This window comes from Tiliqua scincoides, chromosome 2 (genome assembly GCF_035046505.1).
Source record: "Tiliqua scincoides isolate rTilSci1 chromosome 2, rTilSci1.hap2, whole genome shotgun sequence".
Lineage (NCBI taxonomy): Eukaryota > Metazoa > Chordata > Lepidosauria > Squamata > Scincidae > Tiliqua > Tiliqua scincoides.
This window is the reverse complement of record NC_089822.1, coordinates 105,339,764-105,359,991: the sequence shown is the minus strand read 5'-3', so window position 1 is coordinate 105,359,991 and position 20,228 is coordinate 105,339,764. Positions and strand designations below refer to the sequence as shown.

The following is a 20,228-nucleotide window of genomic DNA, read 5'->3' as shown; positions in this document are numbered from 1 at the left end:
GCGACATGAGCCGAAGGGAAACTGTTGGCTGAGAGACACTTATCTGTAGTGCTGTGAAAACCGTACTTTCCAGCAATTCAGATTCCTGGCACACAGTTGCAATAGTGGAAGGGAAGAAAGAACCTTCCAGTGCTATAATTGCTGCCAGAACAGCAAAAATAAAACAGATGGAGAAGACAGGGAAGGGGGGGGGGAGATATTATCAGGGGCACACCATAGTTGTGTTGGGCTTAGAATTAGGCTCAGCTCAGCAATTAGGCTGAGCCCTTTTCTGAAGTCCCCCCGAAAAAAACAGTTTGATTTTTCTGAGTCTCACTATGAGCTTGGCTGAGCAAGTTCTCCCCCTCACAACATGGTTTTGTAAACACAGCTCACGGGCCTTTGGAGCGCTCTTATTCATCAGGTACCCATTCTGGCCACAAGGAGGAAGATTATTTGGTTCCACATTATGCAGCTTGCCTTCGTATATGCTCAGCAGCAGGTTTTCATCTCCCAAAACCTGCACAATAGCTTTTAACTTGGGACAATGATGCTTAGCAGACTACAGCACATCATAATTGCCCACTTTGTTGCCAGCAGCTTCCGGTTCCTGGCGCCAGCTGTTGACTATGGGAATATTCTGCCTCACTGCCCCCCCATGCCAGTCACAAATAACTTTTGAAAAAATAATATTTGCCAAAATGAATGTTTAAAAGCAAGAAGCACACATTTTAAAATCCCTTATAGTTAATGAACAAAGCACTCCTGTGTGGTAATATTTTTATCTGAGGAAATGAGGTACAGCATATTTCAAGGTTGAAAAGGCACTGCTGTTGAGACTCTTTAGTCATTGCAAAGGTCATACATACGTTAAAGTCCATAATTACCTCTGTTAAGTGATGCTGAACTGTTTATATCGCCAGTGATGAAGGAGGACTCTGACTGCTTTCGAACAGTATCATTCCACATCCTGCGAATGCGACTCTGGGGAACAAGAAGGAATGGACAGAAGGTAAACCTCAAGCAGATAATCCCCAGTAGACAAAGATCGATGTATTCTTCTTTCTATGAAGGTGGCTTTATACCTATGAAAGTATTTCTGGTCAAAAGAAAGTCTTTGTGGGTGAGCAAAGAAACCCACCAGATTCTCAAATCCTATTCAGATGTTCTGAAATTATGGGTACTGTTCCCAGGGACAGCATTTGTCTGATGGTGTCCCCAGGAAGCAATCCTTCCCATGATGAAGAAACTGGGAGTCTAGCATACCTGATCTTCAGAAAAGACTGTCCCCAGAGGGGGTGGACAGGCAGACACAGAGGTATATAGACCACACTGTTACCAGAGCTTGCTGACTCACTCCCACTGTCTCCAACTGCATGTTTCTTATACCCTGATGAGTTAAGTCTGAGCAGCGCTTTTGTGTCCAAGCTGAACTGACCTGGTTCTGCAGAACTGAAAGCAAATACACTTTGGCATCTACTAACTGGCGAGAGGGAGAAGGATCGCTGTGAGGTTGCACCTGTTGCTTCTAAGCAAGAACATCCTGACATGGAAAAGAGCAACCTGACCCCAGAAAGAACAGTTACAGGCAGTGGCATAGCTAGGGTGGGGTGGGCCGCCCCGGTGCCATCAGGGGAAGTGACACCACTAACGACCAAAATCAGGAAAATAGCAGTTGTTAGGAATAATACCATCACGTTATATACCATTTGATGCTAATTTACAGCAGAATGCAATGAAACAGAGTGAAATATCTCCATTCTATCAAAAGTGATTGCCAAAAGAACCAGAAAACAAAAATACAACTGTCTTATGTAACTGTCTTAAGTAGATTTCCTTAATTCGAAATGAACCAATGAGACTGATTGTTCGAAGAGCCAATGAGATGTTATTATGACTCAGCATAGAATCAATAAGGCATCAGTAAGGTAACACCCTTAGAGCTGTGTGCGACACCACTAATGACCAAAATTGTGATTTTTAGGAATAATTCCATCATGCTATGTATCATTCGATGTATAATTTAATGCAGAATGCAATGACACAAACCGTATTGAAACATCAAAAATTATAGCCAAATAATCAGAAAAAGAAAACACAACTGACTTATGTAACAAAGTGGATTTCCTGAACTCAAAATTGACCAATGAGTCTGAGTGCTAACAAGGTGTTATTATGACACAGCACGGAACCGAGAAGATGTTGTTATGAGTCAGCTCCCTTTACCATGTATCAGAACTATTATTCAAACTCCTATTCAGTTGTGTGAGTGTCATCAAGGTGGCCACTGTTTCTTTTATTTTAAAAAACAAAAACAAAAACATGACACAACATACATAACACAACACAATAAACAAAACAATAAAAACATATACATACATTTGGGGGTGCAGAATATCATACGTCACTTTAACTAATATATCATTGCATATCTCCTAATCCAAAGGTGGCCACTGTTTTTTTGTTGGTTACTGATTGGTTGGGTTACCTGTAGTTTTCTATAGTAAAATAAAGTTAGTGGGGGTGACACCATGAGTTACCAGACCAGGTTGCACCAACCCTACTGATTCCACTGGTGGGAACGTTGGGTGTTGTTAGTCACTGGCTTAGATGACTTAAAAAAAAATAAAATTCTAAACATTCATGGTGGACTATAGCCTATCAGTGGTTATTAACCATGATAGCTACATTGACCCTCCAGGTGCAGGGACAGTATGCTACTGAGTACTCTGTGCAGGGGAGCAATAGCAAGGGAGGGCACTGACATTCATCCATTGCTTGTGGGAAAATATTCACGGCATTTATTTTCTGGTCATTATTATTATTCATTTCAAGTCATAACTACTACTATCTCTCAGCCTCACTTACCTTGTTGTGAGGACAAAAGAAAGTGAGGAACCATGCACACAACCCTGAGCTCCTTAGAGGAAGGGTGGTATAAAAACGTGAAACATGTAAATTAATTAATTTATTATTTATTTAGAAATATAATTAATTTCGTCATGGGGGTGTCAAAAATTTATGGGCCCCGGGGGGGGGGTCAAATGACCTATCTATGCCACTGGATACAGGGAACCTGTTCTTTCCTCTCCCCCCCCCTCCCCAGAAAGCCCATTTTTGTTCCAGTTGCCTGTGTCTGCGCACCAGAAAGAAAGCAACCTCCAGCATCTGGCTAGGGACTAGGAGCCCATGGGATATTGCGCCCACCCAACTGCTTCCCAGGCAGATTTTTCTGGCAAACAGAAGGTCAAGCCTGCCATCAACCAGAGAAGTAAGAGCAGCTGCAGGAAGTTCACTTTTCAACTCCCTGACAGAATTAACACTTCTGCTCCAAGTGTGAGATGCTCGGGAATTGCAGAAGAGAAGAGATGAAAACTCTGGCTTCTAACATTTGCCAGGATTCTAATGGGCCAGCCCATTCATGAAGCAAACTGAAGCAGTTGCCTGGCAGCCCAATCCTATGCATGTCTACTCAGAAGTAAGTCCCATTAGAGTCAATGGGGCTTACGCTCAGGAAAGTGTGGATAGGATTGGGCTGTAAGGCAGCAGATTGGTGGGGGAGACTCAACTTTGTTCACCTACTTGCCTTTACTGCTCCTGTTGAGTCTCCCCCACCAATCATTGGATAGGAAAAGGAAGGGGGGCACACAGAGGAAGAAGAAATGTTGAGGGGAACAGAGTGCTGAGCTGGACTACTGGAGAGAGGAAGGCGCAAAGGCAGGCACATCACGGGGTAAAGGGAGTAGTATTTGGTATGCTGCCTCAGGAGTCAGGAGGACTTGGGCCAGCCCTGTGTGTCTCTGTATTGTATGTGTGTGTTGCTGGTTTATTTTTTTTTAAACAGTAAAAATTGTGCACATTGAGACAAAGGCAAGAGTATCCTTATGCAGAGGAGACCTTCGTGACTGCCTCCCCCTCAGGATGCAGTGGTAGCCTTTTGATGCCATTGCATTGGTGGGGGGAATGGTTAGCATTGGGCTGTAAGCATTATGCCTTTATCACAAAGTGCACAATTCTAGTTCTTAGTATGACTTGGAGCCCAATCCTATGAATGTCTACTCAGAAGTAAGTCCCTTTATAGCCAGGGGCTAACCCTTACTCCCAGGTTAGTGTGGATAGGATAGTAGCTTTGGGCTACAATCCTATGCACACTTTCCTAGAAGCAGGCCCCATTTAACACAATGGGACTTGCTTCTGAGAAGACCTGCATGGGACTGAACTGTTGGTCTCTGAACTATTTGTAGTATGACAGTTCCATGGTGGCCTATTGAATTGTTCATATATGACTGCCCTAGACAGAAACACCTACAGAAAATAAGGGAGAGAAGCAGCTGTGTCTACTTTAATTGAATGAAAAACTAAACTGCCTGCCATTTTGTCTAGTATAATATGACAGTATAAGACAGTAAAAGAAGAATGGCACGGCTGGGGTGCTGGCCTGGGCCTTTCTGTGCACATTGTCAGACCTGCAGAGGCCCACTGAGGCCAGTAAGATGACGGGGAAGATGGAGGGGCATGGGGAGGTAGTATAATGGGGTGGAGAGACTGATGGAGGGGTGGATCAAGTGACAATGGCACGCATTGGATCCTATCCTCCTTTTCTGCAGCCTCCCTGTCCGCTTTCTGCCCTCATACTTGTGCTAGTGAAAATGTCAGCACAGGTCCAAGGAGACCCATTGCAGATTAGGAGGATTATGCAGAGGTAAGGGGATTTAAATCCCCTTTACCTGCTGAAGCTTCCCAATCTACTGTTTCCTCCCCCCCCCACCCCAAGCTGGATAAAGCACATCCATTTTTAGAGCAGCTGCCCCATGGTGGGAGGATAAGATTGGAAGTGAGATATTCCCGAGGAGGGCCCCTGAAGCAGATCTTTAAAATCAGGCACAATTTATAAGACCACTCATCTGGAAGAAGGCTCTCAAGTATTGTGGGTTTAAGCATTTTAGAGTTGAAAGCAGCATCCTGAATTATGCTTGGAAACACTAGTGGAGATACAGATGAAATATGTTCAGACTAGGGCATTCAAGCAAGTTTCTGGCAGTGGTGTTCTGAAATTGTTTCTGAACAGTCTTCAAGGGCAGGTGTAGGTATAACAATTCATTGCAGTAATTTAATCTGGATGTTTGCATGTCCAAGCCCCAAGATTGTTTTTTGAATTTAGCTCAAATTTAGTGTTTTGGTGATCAGTGAATTGTCTGAACCTACTGTGGGATACTGAGGTTAGGAGTGATATTTGGACCACAGTCTCAGCTAGTTTACTTCCAACTGATGCATCTATTCGATTTAACAGGTCCAGATACAGTAAGGAATTTATTTGCTGATATCTTAGATACAACTTAACCACGTTGCCTCTGCGACAATACAGAACACAAACTGTTTTTCTCAGAAGTTAATAGTTACTCCCTGCATGCTTTAGTCTAAAATTAAATTAGTGAAGTGCCAAGATATAATTACCTCTATTAGCAACAGGGACTAAGTTTATGTTTCATGTCTATTGATTAACTTGTAAATGGCTTCATTTTATATGAACTGCTGTTCATTAATCTGTTTCTGTGTGTTACAGAGAAGAAACCTAAACCTGGCACTATAAACAAATAATGGTGTGGGAATGTTCTCAATAATTCAGAAGTTAAAGCTAAGGTCAGGATTTCGCAAGAGAGCTATGCAACTCCTAGGTTGTTGCAAGAGGGGACAGATTACAATTCAAGTATAAGACAAGCTGATCAAATTTAGATGGGAAAGCCAGTGAAAGGTTGGCATGCATTATGGCATATTTTTATTATTTTAAATTATAAATGGCTTTAGGAGCCTGTTCTGATTGAAATCTATATATAAATACATTGAAATAAAACAAATGGCAAACTTATCTTCCACCTTTCATTTGCTGACTCATATCATCTTATGATAATATTCTTATTATAATCATAATGCAGGCACTTCTTGTAGTACCTATATACTCCAGTCTTGTGTCCCTTTCTGCACCCTCCGTCTAGCTATCTTATTTCCTTATCCCCTCTAAGTGCTGTCCATTACTGCTAAAACAAGCTTTTCTCTGTAAACCAAATCAAAGCAAAAAAGGAAAGAGGGTATTGGGGGTATAACTATGTGGCCACTGCTTCCACGCTTTCCTGGGCATCAGTGTTGCCCCCAAACTACAAAGAAGGAGAACTGGGGTTGAAAGACCCCGGACAAGTGTGGGTGCGTGGAGGTTTAGTTCTAAATAAGCATGGCATGTGGAACTGTTGAATATGTTTAGTGCTTACATGGCATGAGCAACTTAACCTGACAATTCCCATGCTTTTGGGGATGTGAGTGAATTCATAAGCACCTCGACTCTTCTTTTTAGCCAACCTTTTAAAAATTTTATAATAATTCATTCATTCATCCATCCATCAGTTTTAGATGCCACTTCCTAGCAATGCTCTAAGAAAGAAAGAAAGAAAAAAAAAGGTAATTCCCTGATGGGAGAAGTTTACAACTTAAATTTTGACAGATGGAAAGTGAAAAGAGAGAGGAAGAAAAGGGAAATGGAGCGCAGAGGTTTCAGCTTAGAATTCCAAAATACTGCAGAGCATTTTAAGGAATCAAATAAGTTTAAGTTCTCACCCACACTGTCATCCTGCCACACTTTATCTTGCCTGCCCACCTGACAGCCAGTGATACAGAAGGGAGGTGAGGAAATGCAGAATAACAAGGTGACGTGGGGTATGTAATCCTACATGTAGTGGGAGAAGGGGGGAGAACTCGACAGAAGGATGCCGTCTTCAGTGGGAAGTCATGATGTGTAGTGCAATCTATTTTCCCCATCATCAGCTATACCGCAAACAAAACCTTGAAAGCTGTATGTCTTAAAAGCAAAGTTTGGTTCTCAGATACTGAACTGAGCTCTAATGAACATTTAATATGGCAACAAACTGCTCAGAACCTGTTCAAGTTAAAGCCCATGAGCTTTACCTGTGAGCCTGTGGAGTACCGTCCAGGAGTTCGTGACCCAGATGTTTTTCCTGAGCCAATGGAGCTCTCTGTACTTTTCCCACTACAACAATGCGTACGCAGGCATTTCCCATATTCTTTTCGTACCTAGGGAATTAAATGGCAACTTCCGTTAATATGAAATCCATTCAACTTTGAAAACTGATTTTGTGTATGCATATAGAGGGGAACCCATCAGCATAGTTGTTTCATTATATCTACCAGCAATTTTTTTTTTTTTAACACACAGTTATGATTTCCTAAGGGATTGTTTTTAGAACATTTGCTGACAACTTAGACCTCGGCAGCCACTAAGGCATATCAAAGCAATGGAAAATAAACTGCTCATTTCATTTATGACTGAAAATCAATATCTCTAAAGATTTATGTGAACTTGTTCTTGGATAAAAATGTTTGCTCCCCAGCAAGGTTGTAAGAAAAGAAAAATCATGCACAGAGAGAGAAACGAGCACAGAGATTTCCATTTTCTTTTGCTTCCCTGAGGAGTTATGCATGGCTGAATTTTTGCCTTGGGTGGCACTGCATTTCCAGATCATAGCTTCTCCAAAGTTCCTATCTAGTTGTAGAAGAAGAACCTTTTTCCGCCCATCTGGCTGAGCAAGAACCACTGGCACTGATAAGTGTACCACAGTGTCTGAAATTGATAAGTGTGGTTCTCAGAAGCAGGCAATAATGAAGAGCAGCCACATGATTAATAATGAGGTAATTATTAATAGTGATAGTGGTATTTCAAGTAGTAATAATGAAGACTAACTGGGGTGTGCCCTAGCCAGCATTAACTTGTGGAATTTATTGACGTGTGTGAGAGAGGTGGCACAGACCACAATGCTTCCTGTGATCTGTCTATGCTATTGCTTTGTGTTCCTGCAAAAGGTTTAAGCGATGCAATGAACTTGCATGATGGTCTGGATAGAGGTCTCATGCAAAGCCTCTTCTTGGTCAGTGTTCTCTCCCTACACTAGCCTGTGTCTTGTCTTTCAAGTGGTGAATCTGTGCTATTGCATCTATTTTTAAAAATTATTAAATATGCCAATTTATTTAAGATACATCATGATCTCAGACTCTAGATACCTGTTAAGCACTAGAAGGACCTAACAGAGTCAAGGCCTCTCAAAGGAACAAATGAAGTGTCTGAATTCCTGCTGGGTTGGGCCTTAGGTGGTATCTTGGTGTCTAGTCAAGAACATAAAAGTAGCCCCCTATTGAATCAGAACAATGGTCCATTTAATCCAACATCCTATTTCCAGAGGTGACTGGCCAGATGCTCCCCAAGAAAGTCCGCAAGTGCAACAGTCCTCCTCCCTTGCTTGTTATCCAGCAACTGGTATTCAAAAAAACATTGCTTCTGAACACAGGGGATCTGCTTAACTATCATAGCTAATAGCTGTTAGAATTTACCTCTTCCATGAATTTGTATAATCTTTGAATACAATTACTAACTAACTTTTTGTAATCTTTGAATACAGTTGTAATCTTTGAATCTTTGAATTGTAATCTTTGAATACAATTACTAACTATCTAGTTTAGTTAACTAACTAACTAACTAAAGGGTTGCCTTGGCCGAGCAAAACTAATGCAGCCAGAGGGAAGGAAATGGGATGAATGGATGAACTAGGAATTGGGAGAGAGAATCTAGGGCATGGGAGCAGACGAACAGAGAATTACGTACATAAATCACACACAAAAGAAAGAAAGGAAATTGGATAGGGAGGAATGGATAATTCTGGAAGAATAGAATAGGAAGGAATGTATTGACACACCAAACATTCCTGAAACAAGTTCCACCCCCACAGTGAACTCACACAGGTCAGAGAAAACAAATAAACCTAAGGCCTCTATGCTTCCACATTTGCAAAATTCTCTTCTAAGACTGACTGGAAGAGGATGCAAAGGAAGTATCAATTAGCAGTGTTCATTCAGCTACTATATGCCTCACTGACTGCTGGCAGCTGACAGTTACATTGTCCCTTGCCTGACTTCCCCTCCCTCTCCCTTAACTGCTTGGAACCTGCCTTCCACATTTGGAAAGAAATGGCTCCAGGCAGTTGGAGACAAAGAAAGTGGGGAGAAAAGCCAAATGAGACAGCCAGCAATCTGAAGCTGCTTTGGATGTCTTTGCTTCAGTTCAAAGTGCTGCAAAGGGACCCAAAGCAGGGTGATTCATTTCAGAATGCGATTCTTCCCAATGGAAATGCAGACCCCTAGCCTGGACCACTACAGTCTGTCAATGAAAGCTTACAAGACTGACAGTCGAACCCTAGCTACCTTACCAATGCCAATTCAGATGGGGCACACGTTGCATCCTATGGTGGAGGGGCAGTCATGAGGTCTCCTCAAGGCAAGGGAATGTTTGTTCCTTTACCTTGGGACTGCATTGGTGCTGGAAAGTTGGTTAGGTTTGGACTGTGAGCTTCCTTCACAAAAATACACTCCTTTTCACAGAACAGCAGCTGTCACAGAGAAAGTTAGGCTGGAATGCTTCTGCTCAACATAGTAGTTATCTAATAACCATATGAGCTCTCCCCTGCATCTCACAGCTCAGATTTACCACCTTAGAAAGAACTAGGCCAGAGTCTGTTATATAGAAAGGGAAGATTGTTCAGGAAGATAATCATAGCAGAGACAAATTGGTGGATGTGCCCAGAACCAGACCTGGCTGAAGCGGAACCAACACCCAAAGTGGCATACAAATATCTCCTTCTCCCGAATTTGTGGCTAACATTTTTTATTTTAATAAACCTTCTTCTGTGTATTGAAAGAATACTGCCTGTTGGGTTAGACAGCCTGAGCCAATGTTAAGATGGCTCTGTCAGTATCTGTGTGTACATGAGAATGCAGCAGGTGGTACAGTTAGCACCACTTTCCTCCAGCAGTGTGCCTTGGCACTGCTTGGCTAATCCCAGAAAAGGCCTGACATAGGGTCATCAAATCTGCCTCTGATGACAGCAGTTCTGCCCCTCAGGGAACATCACAATGGAAGCCTGGTTGGATTGTCATGGTGTCTCTCCTCCGAGGAACCCAAGGGTGAATCAGAAGGGGACACATGGAGTGCTTGCACCTTCACTGTAAAAACTATTAGGAGACTGATTAAAGTTGAGGACACTGGGATAAATTTGAGGAAAGTTGCCATAAAATGAGAAAAGCTTATTAAGGACAGCAAAAACAGGAGACTGACATCAGTAGAGCACAGCTGAAACAAATGTGAACATTAGCACTGCAGAAGTTCATGCATAAAGAGCCCAACCACAAAACCAGAATCAGAGAAGTAAAACCACAAAATTAGTTAAAACATGTGAGAGAGATTAAACGGGATATAAAGAGATTCTGCAAGCAGATGAAAACTGCAGACACAATGGTCCCGTCACCAGGAAAGGCAAGGTAAATTTCTAGTAAGGAAAGTGTTTTAAGAGGTGACCGAAGGCAATTCAAGAAGCTCAGGGTCAACACTTGCTGCACTTCAGTTTTCAGAAGAAAATTAAAAGAAATTATTTGTAGCAACTGCACGGAAAAGAAATATGCGGCGAAAATCAAGCTACGAAAAGCTGGCCAGAGAAAATTTAGTGACTTTAAATGAATCTGTTCAGGTTGCGCTGAAGAGTTCCCAACAAGGATCTGTAAGGAATTCCGGAAGAAATGGAACCTTCCACCAGACTGCAGTCTTTAAAATAGTTTGGGTGGGGGGCTGGATTACAAGGTTGTCTGTCCGTCAGAAGTGGTTAGAATCAATAATAAACTCATTATCACCATCCAGAGAAAAATATCATTCCTATATCTACTGTACAACTTTTGTTTAGTCCCAACAGCATACTAGGTGCTGCCATGGATTACTAGCAGCTAGCAGGTGTGAGCTGGTCTCCTAGGGCATGCTTTAAAATACGTGGAGAAATGCAGGTTAGAAGCTGTAAGCAGAGAGAGTAGGTGCGCAGCTGGAAAACTGGAGCCAAATGATAGCTACAAGAAGGCAAGAAGTGAAGTTCCAGAGTTATCTTCCCTGAGTCCAGCATCATTTGATAACATCAGAAATTATGTGGATGAAATTTGCAGATACTGGAGAGAATTACCAACCATCACATTGCCCATCAATCATCACTTTAATCATCAGAGGATATTTCAAAATGAAATTGATACACTGGAGCACTGAGCTGTAAGGGATGAAATTCGAATTAACAGCACGTAACAAAATATACATAAGGTATACATCACTAATATTTAAATATACATCACTATACAAATTTTAAATATATTCACAAAATTCACAAAAATGTGATTAGTATTAGGCACTGAATTTTTTTTTTTAAACCCCTCAGAAAATCTACTTGTAACTTAAGCAGGAGGACTGGTCTAGAGGATAGAGCCTCCGTTAGCCAGAAGATAAACATCAGAAGGTCGCCAGTTCAAGGACGCCAGCAGCTCCCTGAACAGCTGAGAATGGCAAGACCTTGACGCAGCTGACAAGTCGAGCTGAGTGATTCGACCTGCTCTTGGTGTGAGCAAGAAGCGTCTTGGCTGCCCTCCATGTGAGAGATGGAGCTGCTTGTCAGCCTGCATGGGAGAACTGGAGGCCAGAAGCGAGACCAAACCAGGAAGATCCATTCTGAAATGTTGTTGGTTCTTGAAAGAGAGAACCTTTATGATTGTAAAAATCCCCTTGAGGGATTTAGAAATGCCTGCCTATGTAAACCGCCTTGAATAAAGTCAGAGGAGTAATCTGATGACCAGAAAGGCAGTATATAAATACCTAGTTATTATTATTAAGTTCCAAGTAAACATTTTGAGGGTGCAATCCTAACCCCTTCTGTTACTGCTTTCCAGCACTGGCATAGGGGTGCCAATGGGATGTGTGCTGCATCCTGCAGTTGGGTGTCACTCATGGAGGCCTCCTCAAAGTAAGGGAATGTTTATTCCCTTACCTCAGAGCTTCATTGCCCTTATGTCAGTGCTGGAAAGCCCTGACATAAGAATTGCGCCCTTAGGATAAGAGTGTAAATGTGCTAGCCAGTCAACCAAATAACAATACTATGCTGGTTTTGAATGGGAGATTCCAGTGATGGATGAGCTTTGGTAGATAAGTTGTCCTCATTGCATAGGCTTCCCAAAACTTTCCACAATTCAATGAAATTACAAAGTGGTCTTCAGGTACCACTTCCAGTGTTCTGCATCATATAGATTGTAGATTATATCATAACAAGCATGTACAACAAAGCTCAAGCCCCTGAACTTTCCTGCCCTTTCCTCAGCATAGGCCCCCCATGCTTTCCAAAAACCAGGAGGTTGAAGGATTCTTCAGAACAGGGTCACAGATGGCTACAAGGTAAAGAAAAGATTTGCAAAAATCTCCCTCTTGCAAGAATGGAAGGTCCTTCTGTTTGCAGAAGAGGGAGTTACGCAACCAACCAAATAAATCAGCCAGTATAGATATGTTATGCTTCACTTCCAGGTTGAATGCAGGTCCAGATACATAAAAATAAGCAAAATTAAAAAGTTTAGTTAGTAAATATTTACATCCATTAGTAAGAATCTGTTATATTGTACAACAGGTTGTGCCTTGTTATCCCCTGGCGTTCTGCCCCAGAATGCACTGGTATAGATGCTATACCACATTCAGCCACCAGATGAGGTGAATAATGGAATCTAATGGAATTAAATTATAATTATTTAACAGTAAAAAGGTAGGAAATGAGATTTTGATGCTTTTTCCCCTCGTTACAAGGCATTTAAGGGTGGACCCCAGTATTAGTGGTGAGTCAAATCAGTGGATGTCAAACCAGTGGATACCGAGGTCCCCGTATATATAGTCTTCATCTTACTTCAAGCTCACTTTTATAGGCATTATGAATATATAACAGAGGCTGCAATCCTATCTACACTTACCTGGGAGTAAGCCTCACTGACTACAGTGGGACTTCTTCTGAGTAGACATGCATAGGCTTGGGCTCTAACCGTCCAACTCAAATCAGTAGATGGTGAAACGGCTGGTTATACTGTGTACGATTTCTAGCAAAGAAGGGTTTGGTATGAAGGTTCCTACACATGAGGAAGCAAGGTAGTAGGTGTAGGATGAAAAAGCTTGCCAATGACACTGTCACTAGTTTTGGATCTCAACATCCTAAGAGTCAACATCCTTGCTTAAATGAGATCAGGTTTTGTTTTATTCATTTTTCACAGTATGCCTTGAGATTAGTAATGGCAGGACAAACTGCCATTTGTTTATTTCAGTTGATTCCACACCCAAATCTTAGCTATATCAAACCTTCTGGTGCCCCCACCCTGCCTTCCTGACTATTCACCTGTCCACTTTGTCTGAGCCCCTTCCCCTTTTCACCCACATATCCAATTAACTGGCTTGCTGCTCTAGAAGTGACAGTGAAATGTAGCAAGGGTCCCTCTCTCCCACCCTGTTCTCAAGTATCCTGCTATAACTGTAACCTGGCAACAAGAATTCTGAGAAATGCTGTTTTCACAGCATTGACAGATGGGGTATATCTGGCAATAGGTGGTAGAATGGGAGGATTTAATTAAAATCTGAACCAGAGAAGAACATTCAGGACTATATTTCTCACATCATCTTACCTGAGATGACGGCATTACAAGCCACCAAAATTAACATTTCCAAGCCAGAAATAACACAATTTGGCAAGATCACGAATGGGAACAGATTTCTGGAATTCCCATGAATGGAAGTGGGAACAGATTTCTGGAATGTAACAGATTCTTAACAATGCTTACTAACAATGCTAATGCTTACTAATTAAGGACCAATGCATATTTGCAGGGAGACTGCAAAACACGTTTTGCTCCACTGACATATTAAGAAGGTATGGATCTACCCTTTTAAAAGGTAATTCACATGGAAGGGGAGCAAATCCTGGGCTTTTCTTTACATCACTTCCACGCTATAGCTTTAAGCCACTTTGTTCTTGCTTCTGGTATCAAAGCAAGACATGGTGAACATTGTTTACAGCTAAGGGGCCCAGTGACGTAAGACAATAGAGGGATCTGGATATTGAATATACTCACTGCCCCCCTGCACATCTGGGATGGCTTTAAACATTTTCATTTTTTTAAAACATATCTGGATCTCTGTTTGATAGTTATATATGAGAGGTGGACATAAATCAGAAAACCCATGCTTAATTGCTGATTGATTACTTTTTGACAGTCCATTGTTTTCTTTGACCTCAAAAAGATGGCACTCAGCCAAGTGCAGGTGTAATGAAATATGAGATTTTGAAAATGGCACCACATGATCCCTATGCTTTGTGGGTAATTTTTAAGCCTAGTCTTCCTAAAGTAGGTTGTGCTCCGCCATGACCTGAACTTTGTGTCAGGCTGAAATATAGTCGGCACAGACTTGAGAAGCTCCATTACAAGGTTTGGATCTTTCCATGGAGGAAGGGGACAAAAGTCCCCACTCCTGAGGAGACTCCTGGTGGTTTGCTGGTAGTCACTGGATAGAGTGGTAGCCACTTTGGTGGTGCTGCTCCAGCAGGAGCCAGGAAGCTTAGGATCGGGTTGCCAGTTTGGTAGCCAAAGTTTATTTATATTAGCCAGTGGGAACATATGAAGAGTGCCTCTAAGAACATGCACTTTTCCTTTCCACTGATCAAGTGCAAGTTTTGGGTCTTTTAAAAATCTTTTCCTCATCTTTAATCAGTATAGAGAGGACAATGCAGAGGCAGAGAGAGTAGGTGCAGCATGCTTAGTTTTATCTATGTTTGCTTTCTGCAGCATGTGTGCTGCCCAGCATGTGTGCTGCCCGGGGCAGGTGTCACCCCCCATGTTGTGCGACACCCCTATAATTACCTGGAGTGATGCACGGCAAAGCAATTCAGCAGTGACATGATTATGTCATTGCATCATTGTGCACACCACTGAATCACATCCGGGAAGCCATTTGCAGCCGTTTGGAGACTCAGGGAGGGTTGGAGGGGGCAGGCCCATCCGTCACACACACACACCCCCCAGGCATGTCATCTGGGGCAGACCACCTTGTCCACCGCATACTATGCTACAGGCTTCCTGTTATTTATAGGTAAAAAGGGCAGGCTATAAGCGCTTGCTGGGAGGACAATAGGTCTGATGAAGGAATTCAGGGTGGAGACAGAGGAGAACAGTCACTGGTCAGAATGCACAGAAAGGACTAAGGCAGGCTGAGCAAAGGACACAGCACTCCTTCCTCCCACTCAGTCTGGTAAGCAGACAAGGAGGGAAGGTGTGCCAAGGGCAGTGGCTGACAGCAGACTGGTACAACTCGCTATTCAAACAAAGAAAAATGCACCCCCACCCAAAATGGGGGGAGATGCTGTGACTGGAGACTGCAGACCAATCCTCATCACCAGAATGAAATTATTGATCACCATGGCAACTGTGTTTGTCGACTGCTGTCTAATTGCAGCATACTATCCTGTAGGAAGTTAGCTTGATTCAATAGCCTCCAAGACCTGCCAGGTCCTGGAGTCTCCAGGAAAAAAAAAAAGATAACAGTTGCCTGATGACTTCATCACACATTCCATGGTTCCTTCCCTTTTGGGATGTTCCATGGAGATTCTCTATCTATTGCCCCTTCAGGGCTGACTCCGAAGGGGAGGGAGTGAGGTTCAGCTTTTGCAACAAGATTGGCAAATGCCCCCCATCTCTACAGTGCCACCATAATTACTTGCACAGATCACCCAAGGAGCTTAGAAGCAGTAGCAGAGACTGCTCAGTTTGTACACCTTCCTCTTCACCCTGAATCGGGCCCACTGAAGATTCGTGGCCCAAGGGCCCCCCAGATCTTACAGCTGGCATTTTCTCCATTCAGGCAAGACAGACATCAGGCTAGTTCCGCCCCTCCTTTTGTCATGTAGAGTACCCAACTGGCAGAATAATTTCTTACACAGAATGAATCAAAAGAAAGACTAAAGTAACTAGAGTTGCCATATTTCAGTTCACCAAATCTGGGTGGCCTAATCTGCATTTTATGCAAAGCATTCGCTAAATATGTAAATCAAATGGCAGGTGGGGAGAGGTAAGTACCACCTTGCCACAATTCCATTCCAGATTTCCCATTCCCTATGTGGCTTTGCAGCAAGGAAATGGCACATTAAGTTATTTTTACACACTGTTGCGCTTCAAATGTATGCATGCACTTCGTAGAATGTCTTCACCCTATCTTCTAGCATAAAATGGTTTCAAGGCAGTTTCCAGTACTAATGTGCAGTTGAATTCTCAAAGGCTAAGTAAAAACTAAAGAAGGTAGCCAGAGAGCCCACCTATAAATGCCTGCTCAGAAGGATTGCAGTTTATGGGCAAAACCACATGTTTATAAGCATGTAGGTGGCAGCAAACCTGGGCAAAACAGTGTGGGTTGGGGTCCTTCGCATTTTGCCCTCACTGAGCTTCCAATCTCAATCATGCCACCTCCACACACTGTTTTGAATAGAAAAAAAAGTTCTTACATGCTTTCAAAGCCTGCCTCTTCATTTACCCTGCAATATTCTGTCATTCATGGATCTAATGATCAAGGACAATAATTATTCTCATGAGAGAAATACTAGAGAAATATCACTATAAATAATATCAACAGCTCAAAACATACAATAGTAGTTGTAGAGTGTGAATGAGCAGGATGTACACGGTGTGATGCCCTGCTGCTCACCTATCACAGAGATTCCTAAACTGGGGTGCTGTTACTCCCTAGCCAGGGGAGCCCTGTTGTTGTCCCCTTAAGGGCCAGGGTGACAGCGCTCCTGGGATCACACCGTCACTGAGGGGAAAGGGCTATTTTTGAACTTACCAGGGGGCAGCACCAGCCTTCCTGAGGATGCGGGGAGTCTGCAACTCTCTCTGCAGGGCTCCCTGCACCACAGAATACGGCAATTGTGACCCAATTCCAGTTTCACCACTCCCTCGCACACACATACAGCAGCCCAAACTGTGCAAGAGAGTTTGGGAACTGCTGATATGGCAGTATTGACGTGCGTGTGCATTAGACAGGATATGTTCATTTCCTTCTCAGGCTGCCATCCAGTGCACACTTGCATGGAAGGAAAAGACAACATGAATAATACTGCATTGTCAGAGCTCACAGAGACCTGGGTTTGGGGGTTGAGCCCTACAGAACACCGGAAGCAGCTACACAGACAAGGCATCCTCAAAAGGCAAGAACAGAGACAGTTGTGGGACAGTGATTTTCCAGGGAGAGAGAATTGCTCCGGGAACAGCTGGCAAGTACATTCTCCTACTATTGTAAATGAAATAACATAAACACTAACATCCTGGTCCTATGCATGTTTACTTAGAATTAGGTCCTACACTTATGAAAGACCCTGAAAAACCCTCTTTTGTCAATGTTGTAGATCAGGGGTGCCCAAACCCTGGCCCTGGGGGCCACTTTCAGCCCTCCAGGACTCCCAATCCGGCCTGCAGGTAGCCCCCAGTATCCAATGAGCCTCTGGCCCTCCGGAGACTTGCTGGAGCCTGTGCTGGCCTGATGCAACTGCTATCATGAGGGTGACTGTTTGACCTCTTGCATGAGCTGTGGGACGAGGGCTCCCTCCATGCTTGCTGTTTCACGTCTGTGATGCAGCAGCAGCAGCAGTGAAGGAAAGGCCAGTCTTGCTTTGTGCAAGGCCTTTTATAGGCAAGACCTTCATTCATTCATATAAGTTCCATCTCTAATATATTCATTTATGTAAATTTATTCAAATTTGAAATGTAAATTAATTCTTTTTTTATTCCCAGCGCCCCGACACAGTGTCAGAGAGATGATGTGGCCCTCCTGCCAAAAAGTTTGGACACCCCTGGTGTAGATTAAAGATAGAGCTGAGGCTGGTTTAAATTTTCAACCCCAAATCACCCCACAAAACACCCTTCAGGTTGTAGCAAATGTCAGTGTACTTAAATCTCCCTCTCACACTCTTTTCCAGCCAAACCTTGCACAGAAGCCTTGGGCAGTGTCCAATACCCAATGAGTATGGTCTCCAGGACAATCCTGAGACCAGTGCAATCCATATTCTAACGTGCCATAAGCAGGAGGTGGAGTTGAAAGTACAAGCAAGCTGATGGTGACAGAAATTGTGAGGTAAGCCACATGCATGAAATGACAAATCCATATATATATGTACTATATGGCATTTATCTCCTTTGGATCTTGGTTGCAACACACACAGATTGTTAGGGGACACTTTAAAAAAAATGTTAATTGTGATGCTTTCTCAAACTGGGGTGTTTGAAAACACAGGACAGCATTTCTCTCGCCCTCATGTCCTTCACCTCTCCTTCAAATTTGTTATAGCACTGGGAGAAGCAGACAGAGCTAGCCAATGGTAAAAGCATTTATTTCCATTTAAAACTGGGGAGTTTTTAGGAGGAAAGTTCAGGAGGTGAAAATATTTCAGCAAATGTATTTAAAAGCCCAATCCTGAGCTCGGTGCACCGGCTCTCACTGCCAGCATGCAATTCGCAAACATGGCATAAGGCACATTTGCGAGCCCTAGTGCCAGTGCTCCACCGGTGGTAGCCCAATGCCGGTCAGTGCTGGGCTATCACCGGGCGAGCACCGGAGCTCCACCACTCAGTGGCTGCGTGGACCACCAAGCAGTGGTGAAGTAGGTAGGGGCATGGGGGAGGCAGGGAGGAGGCATTCCGGGGCGGGGAGAGGAGGAAAGAGGGCAGAGAGAGGGTGGGGAGGAGGTGTTCCAGGGGGAGGGAGCAGGGTGGGAGAGAGGTGGGACAGGTGAAGCTTTGCTCCACCGGATTTAGAGCTTCCATCTTGGGCTCACCACCTGACACAGAGGCTCACCACCCAAGGGTCGGCGGAGAATCGAGCAGCCCCACTGCGGGACCACTCGCTTTACCCTGGGGAAGGGACAACAGGCCCCCTCTCCCAAGTAGCCTGGCAGCTGCCTGGAATATGCTGGATTAGGCAGTAGCCATTTTCGGCGGCGCTGCAGCTCTGCACCCCAGAAAGCTCAGGATTGGGCTGTGTGCCATTTCTACCCAACGTTGCATAAACGCAACAGGGACCAAATGTGTATATCTGTGAGCTGGGCAGAAATGCGTTAGAAGAATACATTTTATGCAACTTTTCCCCCCTTGGTCATATGCTATTTGATCAACAATTATTTTGGCATCACAGGACTATATGAACAAATCCATTAGGCAGTTTATTTGGCTCCACCTTTAGTTCCATTGGCGCACATAGCACAAAGAGGGAAGAAAAAGGACAGAAAGAGACAAATGTCGTTGCTTCCTAAAATCAGGATTTTTGAAAGAGGGAGTTTTTCCAGGGCAGACAGAGTTCTGAGAAACATGGTGGCCCTGAAACGAGACTGAAATGGTGGACTGAAATGGGGCAGTGTGAGTGAAAGGAACGGAGTACAAGGAACTCAAATGCTAGCATACTGTTCCAGGGAGGAATTCTGTTTCATCCAGGACTTCGAGTACACTCTTGGTGCTAAATAAACATTGATGAATGAGTCTCTATAGGTGGTGGCATTGGCATCTGTTTCCTTGTGATAAGAGCCCCAGGATCAACCTGTGAGGTGTTGCCAGCAGCAAGTAGCACATGTGCTCCATGCTCACAGTTTCATACAAACAAATCAAAGAAGAATTCAACCTGGTGATAATTTAAAAGCTGATAGGGTAATCAAGTGTTCTCCTCTTACTTGAACTAGTGCCAATTTGGCTTATAAACTGAGATTTTGTAGAGATGGGCATATGAATCAACAGTTCATCCATGCATGAGACGACAATAGATACTCCGTTCCAGTGCTCAAAAGTACGTTCTATTGAAACACGCATTTTGAAGTGATGAGAGAATGGAGCCTTGCTGAGTGGCAACCAGTAGGGAGCTGCATAGAAAATGTTAATAATCAAAACACCTGCACGCTATAGTGGAATCTTTCCAGAGCGCATAAATTGAATCTGAAGACCTCAGAATAGAGAGGATTTTCAGCAAAAAAAAAGTCTGCATGTGCTTCATTCTTCTGCTGGGATGGGCTTCTCCTCATCCCACTTGGTGCAGTGCAAAGTGAAAGCCTAATTCTCACTGTGTCTTGACAGTACCACAGCAGTCGGCAGGCTGGAACTCACATGGCAGAATATTAGCCCATGCTGAAAAGATCCTTGTACATAAAAAACTAGAACATTAAGGAAAAGGTATTTCAGCCTGACTTGTTAGTCTTTGAAGTAAAGCAGTGGTTCCCAAACAGTGGGTAGGGAGCCATCAGTGGGTTGCAAAACTGACAAACTGATAGCTTACAAGGAAAATGCAT

General features: G+C 43.4%; 1 protein-coding gene across 4 annotated transcripts in view; it reads right to left on the bottom strand.

Moving 5' to 3' along the window:
* ADGRL3 (adhesion G protein-coupled receptor L3) overlaps positions 1-20,228 on the bottom strand; it is a 675,925-nt gene that overhangs the window by 53,025 nt on the left and 602,672 nt on the right. For all 4 annotated transcript variants that reach the window (XM_066612512.1, XM_066612511.1, XM_066612509.1 and 1 more), the window contains 2 exons: positions 6,934-7,059; positions 867-963 (listed from right to left, as the gene is read on the bottom strand). In XM_066612512.1, coding sequence (XP_066468609.1) covers positions 891-963; positions 6,934-7,059 — 199 coding nt within the window. In that variant the 3' untranslated portion in view covers positions 867-890. The remainder of the gene's footprint in view (positions 1-866; positions 964-6,933; positions 7,060-20,228) is intronic.